The following is a 6997-nucleotide window of genomic DNA, read 5'->3' as shown; positions in this document are numbered from 1 at the left end:
TTTACATGAGAAGGGTATATATAACCTTAAAACTGAACCGACGTAACCGTAAGGAATAACGGTTCGACTTTCCTCCTAATTTGATATAATTAATATCTAAGATTATAATATAACATAATAACATAAAAGTATAGTTTATATATTCTAACATTTTTATCTAATGATCACAATGAAAAAATTGCAGGTCCCACCAGCCGAATTAGAGCACTACCTTCAAAAATATGATCACCATACAAAAAGATTAGAAAAGTTGCATTTATAAACGCAATTCCGAGTTCGCTATATTTTTGACGCGTTTAATATGAGATCGCTAACATTTTCATAAATAAATTAAAACCCACTAATTGATAACTGAATAAATGTTTAGAGATTCAAAAAACATAGAATCTAATCAATTCTTCATCAAAAACCTACTCTAGAAACGACTGCAAACATCACATCATCTTTCTCTTTCTTTTAAAGCAGCATCTGCCTGGAAAAATTAAACAAATTTTAGTATTACACTTTCCAAAAAAAATCACCGTTAAATACTAATACACACTATTATTACCTTTTTTTCGAGCATCCGGTGATATTATGACCCTTTCCCTGACGGTAGGAACAAGTTCTCTTTTTTGGTGCTTCAAGGAAAGATTTGATTCTAGTTGCATTTTAGGACGCCCTTTAGTATTAGTATGAACTAATGGATCCCGGATAGAAATTTGAGGCATCATGTTTACTTGTGAACTTCCCACAGTAGAATCTTGTGATGTAATCTCAAATTGTTTGGACTTCGTTCGATTACTTTGTTCATCTAAATACTTCATCAATATGGTATTTAGTTTCTTTATCTCAAATGGAGAGTCTCGTGCATGTTCGATTGCTTTTCTGAAATTTGCCTGAACACACCATAATGTTAACGCACTAACTTCACTTTCACCATGTATATTTCCGAGCCCAATATTGCTATTATCCAACTTATACCTGGTATCAAGCGTCCATCTAGGTAAAATATAATGATCGGGAAGAGTTTCAATGTGCCTCTTCTTCAAAACATATAAGATATGCTTGCATAATATTCCATATGTTTCAAACTTTGCACATGAACATGTCACATCTATCTTTTGTGAGAGACGGAAAGTAACATTTCTCCAATATATTTTATCAATACCCAATTGGCCAACCTTATATATGACTTCTTTTGAAATTTTGCTTACCGTCTCATGAGTTAAATTGAATGTAGCTTCTGTCCATTCTTTTTTGAATGCATCAAAGAGTTTTCTAGTGTAACGTGAACTTGCTTTTGCCTCCATTGGATTAACAGAAGAAAAAACTGGCTTTGAGTTCATGCTCTTAAAGTCTTCATCTTCTTCAGCCGCCCGTCGAGCCTCAACAACTTTATCATACTGGATAACAAACTCGATCAACATGATCTTTGAATTGACATATCCATCAAAAAATGAGTGAATGCTTTCACTTCTCGCACTTGATGTCATGCCAGCAAAAAAAACAATCTTTTAAGTAAGCTTTAGCCCAAAGTTTACGTTGCTTATACATCTCCATTATCCAACTGCCACTTTCAAAATTATATTTTCCACATAAGAATTCCCAAAGAGTTTCAAATTCTTCAGTTGTGTTACTTTTTACCCATTGTTTATATAACCCTTCAATGTCATTGTAACGAACTGTAAGAGCTTGAAGATGCTCGATCTTATGTTTCTTAATATGCCATGAACAATAACGATGTCGCGTATTTGGGAAAACAACTCTAATTGCATTGTCGATAGCTTTGTCTTGATCAGTAATTATTGCCTGTGGATACTTATTAAACATGTACTTTAGAAAATTTTGAAATAACCATTCAAAAGTTTCTTGTTTCTCATTCTCCAGTAATGCACCACCAAAAAGTATGGATTGACCATGGTGATTCACCCCGACAAATGGAGAAAATGGCATCTTAAACTTGTTGGTCATATACGTGACATCGAAAACAACAACGTCCCCAAATTTTATATATGAGTCTCGTGATCTCCCGTCAGCCCAAAAAATATTTCTTGGAGACCCGTCATCAAATAAATCCACAACAAAATAAAGGTTAGGATCATCAATAAGTTTATCTTGGAAATGTTTAATGAGCCCATAAAACTCTTTACCTTTGTACTGTTTTCGTTGCTCAGCTAAGATATCAGCACACTGCTTTGATGTAACATCATTTTGAAGTGGACTTTTCACCGTATTTACTTACGACCCTCTTGATTTGACAAGGTTTCAACCCAGATCGACCAAGTTCCGTTGCTAGAGATTTGCATGCCATTGAGCGGTGAAACTTCCCATGAGAACGGTGTTTCATTACTTTGGTCGGAGTAACAGTTAGCTCATGATTGTGTACATCATTAAACATATCTACTAACCATTTTCCATCTTTACTTTTAGAAATCCGAAGATATGCTTCACATCCTGTCCTTAAATCTCGTCGACGCTTCTTAACATGCCCAGTGGAACTATTACACTTTAAATCTTTAAAACCTTGTTTGTTGCATACATATTTCTTTCGATAAGGATCATTTGTTGTCTTATCTCTAAAAGTTTGAAAAATGCGTATTCCAAATCCATGTAAAAAGGCGTAGCGGTTGTAAAACTCATACGCATCATCAGGATTGTCAAAATCCATTCCCATTACATCATTATCTTCGTCTTTCTCAAACCCATGATCAACGTTCGCGTCATTATTTTTCTCTATTTCAACATCCGAACCGTCAACCTGTTTTGTTTTAAAAGTTTCCTCCTCTAATTGAGGTTGTAAATCCATTGTGTTATGTATATCCTGCCGATAGCAAAAAAAAAAAAAAAAAAAAATTGAGACATTCTCGCATTCGGGAAACGACGTACAAATGCGTAGCGCCTATAAAAATCATATACCTCATCAAGAGTATCGAAAACCTGTCCAGTTACATCACTAGCTACTTCTTTCTCAAACCCGAAATCCATGTCTAAGTCTTTTCTTAACTCTACTTCAGCATCCGAACCGCTATATGTGACTAAGTACCCATTTGCATCAATATCGTCAATCATATTCGTTTTTAGAGCCTCCTCCTCTAGTTGAACTTCTGAATCCATTAGCTTGTGTGAATCCTGCATCGACTAAAGCAAGAACATCTTGGAACCAAAAAATTGATGATCAAGATAGGGAAAAAAAAGCATTGTTAATTCTAGTTAGTTACATCTATTACATGCAAATATTATTTATTTAAAAGGAATATACTAATAGTTTAAGAATGAGAATGGGGAATATGACAACGAATATATTTTGAGAGAATTGAGTTCTTTTTTTAAGCCATGAATTTACGTAAATATCTCTTATACTAACCACGCTAATTTAAAAGGAATTTAACACCAGATTTTAGTGAAGTTGCAGTCATGGCGGCCCACAATTACCGTGTGGTGGGAAATTACGAAGAATCAATCACAATCACAAACAGAAGATACATATTGAATAACAATTTCTTGAACGATGTAAGATAGTTTTTTTTACCTCTTTGATCGATTGCTAGGATTGCAAATTGAATAACAATCTCTTGAAGGCAAGTCTTTGGACGTGGTTTCGTCTTTGGACGTGGTTTCGATGATCGGCAGTAGGGGTAGGGATATGGAAATCAAAGTGGGCTAAATAAATGGAGAGGAATCAGGAGAACAAAAGAATAAAAATAATTTTTTTTAAAAAAAAGCATAATCAAAACTACGTAGTTTTGAGGGTTTCACATGTAAGGTTAGATGCTTCACAGCACCATATTCACTTTCACCTTTCATAAAAGACATCATCATCTTTTGGAGATAGAAACATCACGTGAATTCTTGGGGGCATCACACATCAATTGAGATTTTTTTGCAAAGGAAATATCATCATGTGAGAGGGGCATTCATCATTTTGGCGGCTGGGTGGAGATGTTTGGGGGGTTATTATGTTTTTTTCTTTTCGAAAGATAAAATTCAATCACAACACCACCTCGCCAACAGGCAGAGGCTGCAGAAAACCGAGCAACATCAGACTACAAAAAGTTAAAATTACACCAATTCGACCACAAAACGGTCTTAAGTTTTGATCTATTCTTAAACCAAAGAAATCCTAAAGCTTTAATATTGTTCTTTATGTCTATAATCTTCCAATCTTTGTTCGCAAACGTCTTCTCACATCTAGCCTTCCAAATGAACCAACAACCAATAATAATGAGCCCATGAACCGCATTCTTTTTTGTCTCGCCTTGTCCAATGTAATTGTGGTACTCCCATAGGTCTTTAACATTGAAAGCATAGACATTAGGAGTGTGACACCAATTGCTCAGCCATTGCCAAATCTGAACAGCAACTATACACCCGGTGAAGATATGGTCCGTATCCTCGATCGCATCACCGCAAAAGACGCAACCAGTTGCATTAACCATAATATTTTGACTTTTTAACGCCTCAATCGTCGGAATTCTGCCTATTTCCGCCCTCCAAGCGAAAATATTCAATTTTTTCAGGAGCCATTGACACCATGTCATCACATAAACAGAGCTGGAATCAACAAAGTTTTGCAGAATTGTTTTTATAGCTTTAACACAGAATCCGAGTGAATTTTTACCTTGCCATTCCCAGACATCTTTCCTGTCTGATATCTGAATCGTATTGAGGCTGTCCATATTAGTATTCAACTCAGCATGTTCTGCGCTTGAAGAAGGAGGCTTTTCCACTTCCAACACCAATAGAAGCACTGACCCAAAGACTTCATGCGCTCTGCCACTGAGCATAACTTGTTTTCTTCTAGCCAAAACAAGTTTGGCATAGAATCCTTAAGGGGAAGGCTTCCGACCCAAGGATCAACCCAGAATCTTATGCTCTTGCCATCTCCAAGTTTGCCTTTAAGATAGTTTCGCATTTTTAATCCGCCAAAGATTGTCTTATCTTCAACTTGAACTATTTTTTGCCAAACCCTAGAAACATATTTATTGCTAGGAAGAAAGCTCCACGTCTTGTTATTCATATGAATGGACTCACTTATCAATTTCCACATACTTTTCTCCTCATATTTGAATCTCCAAACCCATTTAAGGAGTAAAGCGTCATTGAAATCTTTAAGTTTTTGAAGGCCTATACCCCCTTTGTCCTTTGGACTCGCCACCCGATCCCAAGACACCCAATGAACCTTATTGCCCCTTTGATGACTTCCCCACAAAAAACCTTTTTATCAAAGTCTCTAAACCCTTGATAACCGCAATCGGGGCTTTATATAGAGAAAAATAGTATGTCAGAAGACTTTCCAACACAGATCTTATAAGCGTATGGCGACCACCGATAGATAATGTGCTAGCCTTCCACTTTGATAGCCTATTTTCCACTATATCAAAGATAGGTCTCCAATTATTAACCCGGTTCATATTCGCCCCCACCATAAGACACAAATACACAAAGGGAATAGACCCCATTTGACAACCCAAAACCACGGCCATTTGAGACACCTCCACATCTTCCACACCAATACCAAAGATAGTCGATTTGTTCATGTTAATCTTTAAACCCGGACAAGCATGGAAACATCTAAGCAAAAGGGCAATATTATTAACATTAAATCGAGAAAAGTCACCTATATGAATATGGCATCGTCGTCCGCGTATAGAAGGTGAGAAAGCATAGGGCCATTATCAGGCATTTTAAATCCAGCAAAAGCCCCCAATGAACAAGCTTTCTTCATCATACATGTTAGAGCCTCCATAACCACTAGAAACAAAAAGGGGGATAAGGGGTCGCCTTGCCTCATACCTTTAAAGCATTGAAAATAAAACGTAGGTGCGCCATTGACTAGAACCGATGATCTACACCACTACAATATGAAGCATTAGACGGTGTTCAATATCTTTTTTAGACGGTGTTATAATAATAACAACCCCGTTTTAAAATCAATTCCTCACATAGTCGTTGTGCCAATCCAATTAAAATATTCAACAAAATTCCATATAACCCCGTCTTATACTTAAACCCCGTCTTAAAATCAATTCCTCACCCTTTAAACGGTGTTCCCTTTTAACACCATCTTATGCTTATATATGCACCCTTTAGATGGTGTTTTGGAACACCGTCTTATATACTCATTCTAACAATTATCTAATTAGAAAAAAACAAACTTAAACTCATTCTACCCTAACATACGTACTGTCATTTGCTCAACCAAAACCCTAGCCTCCATTCCCCTTCTACTCAGCCATTTAGACGCAGCAAACCCTAGCCTCCCTTCCCATTCTACTCGCAGCCATTCAGACGCAGCAAACCCCTCCAGCCGCACCACTCCAGCCGCGGGTTAGTTTTTCGTTCGATTTCCCTCCAGCCGCACCAATCCCTTCCCCTTCTACGCAACCCCTTTGAGACAGGTTAGTTTTTCATTCGGTATTGTCGGTTTGTCGGGTTGGGTCTAGCTGCAGCCGTTAATTTTCGTTCTGTATTGTCCGTATGGTAGTTGATCAGAACATATGTACAAGTAATTAAAGAAGTTTTTAGCTTCTTCATTTTTTGAGAATAATGATGCTTCTGTGCATATTTACTTAATCTTCTTATACATGTTTTGTCTCCTAAAGTGTCATATGAAAGTTTGGCCTCATAGTTTAAATTTTGATATGAATATCCATCATCATTCTTAAATTTTGATAGTAACTAGATCTTTTGATCTTTTGAAGCACTGGTTATTGAGTTCTCCATGTATGGATTATTATAACTTTATAGTTAATCAAGACACCCTGCAGCAGTATTAAATGTGGATTATTATAACTTCATACTGAGTGTTGCAATGTGTTACACTCATGTGAATGCCCTCTTCTGTCCACCAGTAGAAGTATATAATAACTCAATATCATACAAAGTAGTAAGAAATTATATTGGTGAGTCAGTTATGATTTTTTTTATAATTTTAATGTGATTAAGCATATGAGTTTCTTTCCTTCTTAATTTTACAATTAGTAGGTTTATCATATATATTGTCAACTATGTACTG

At 36.3% G+C, this 6997-nt stretch overlaps 3 protein-coding genes across 3 annotated transcripts; all 3 read right to left on the bottom strand.

Annotated features, from left to right (window-relative positions):
* Positions 1-434: 434 nt before the first annotated feature.
* On the bottom strand, positions 435-1409 carry LOC110875437 (protein FAR1-RELATED SEQUENCE 12-like). The gene is made up of 2 exons (XM_022123662.1): positions 551-1409; positions 435-472 (listed from the first exon to the last, which is right to left on the bottom strand). Exons 1-2 carry the CDS (start codon positions 1407-1409, stop codon positions 435-437), a joined length of 897 nt encoding a protein of 298 aa, XP_021979354.1.
* A 43-nt stretch (positions 1410-1452) lies between these two features.
* LOC110875512 (protein FAR1-RELATED SEQUENCE 7-like) lies at positions 1453-3096 on the bottom strand. The gene is made up of 3 exons (XM_022123731.1): positions 2899-3096; positions 2225-2803; positions 1453-2172 (listed from the first exon to the last, which is right to left on the bottom strand). Exons 1-3 carry the CDS (start codon positions 3094-3096, stop codon positions 1453-1455), a joined length of 1497 nt encoding a protein of 498 aa, XP_021979423.1.
* A 929-nt stretch (positions 3097-4025) lies between these two features.
* On the bottom strand, positions 4026-4766 carry LOC110875586. The gene has a single exon (XM_022123809.1). It carries the CDS (start codon positions 4764-4766, stop codon positions 4026-4028), a length of 741 nt encoding a protein of 246 aa, XP_021979501.1.
* Between the last annotated feature and the right edge of the window lie 2231 nt (positions 4767-6997).

The sequence above is a fragment of the Helianthus annuus genome, chromosome 1, assembly GCF_002127325.2.
Source record: "Helianthus annuus cultivar XRQ/B chromosome 1, HanXRQr2.0-SUNRISE, whole genome shotgun sequence".
In the NCBI taxonomy this organism is placed as follows: Eukaryota; Viridiplantae; Streptophyta; class Magnoliopsida; order Asterales; family Asteraceae; genus Helianthus; species Helianthus annuus.
This window is presented reverse-complemented; position numbering and strand designations above follow the sequence as displayed.

Coding starts and splice junctions, on each gene's coding strand:
- LOC110875437 (XM_022123662.1), bottom strand. CDS start 1,409: ATGTTGATCGAGTTTGTTATCCAGTATGATAAAGTTGTTGAGGCTCGA. Junction 473..550: donor ACCGGATGCTCGAAAAAAAG/GTAATAATAGTG, acceptor TAATTTTTCCAG/GCAGATGCTGCTTTAAAAGA.
- LOC110875512 (XM_022123731.1), bottom strand. CDS start 3,096: ATGGATTCAGAAGTTCAACTAGAGGAGGAGGCTCTAAAAACGAATATG. Junction 2,804..2,898: donor TTTTCGATACTCTTGATGAG/GTATATGATTTT, acceptor TGCTATCGGCAG/GATATACATAACACAATGGA. Junction 2,173..2,224: donor CTTGTCAAATCAAGAGGGTC/GTAAGTAAATAC, acceptor ACATCAAAGCAG/TGTGCTGATATCTTAGCTGA.
- LOC110875586 (XM_022123809.1), bottom strand. CDS start 4,766: ATGCTCAGTGGCAGAGCGCATGAAGTCTTTGGGTCAGTGCTTCTATTG.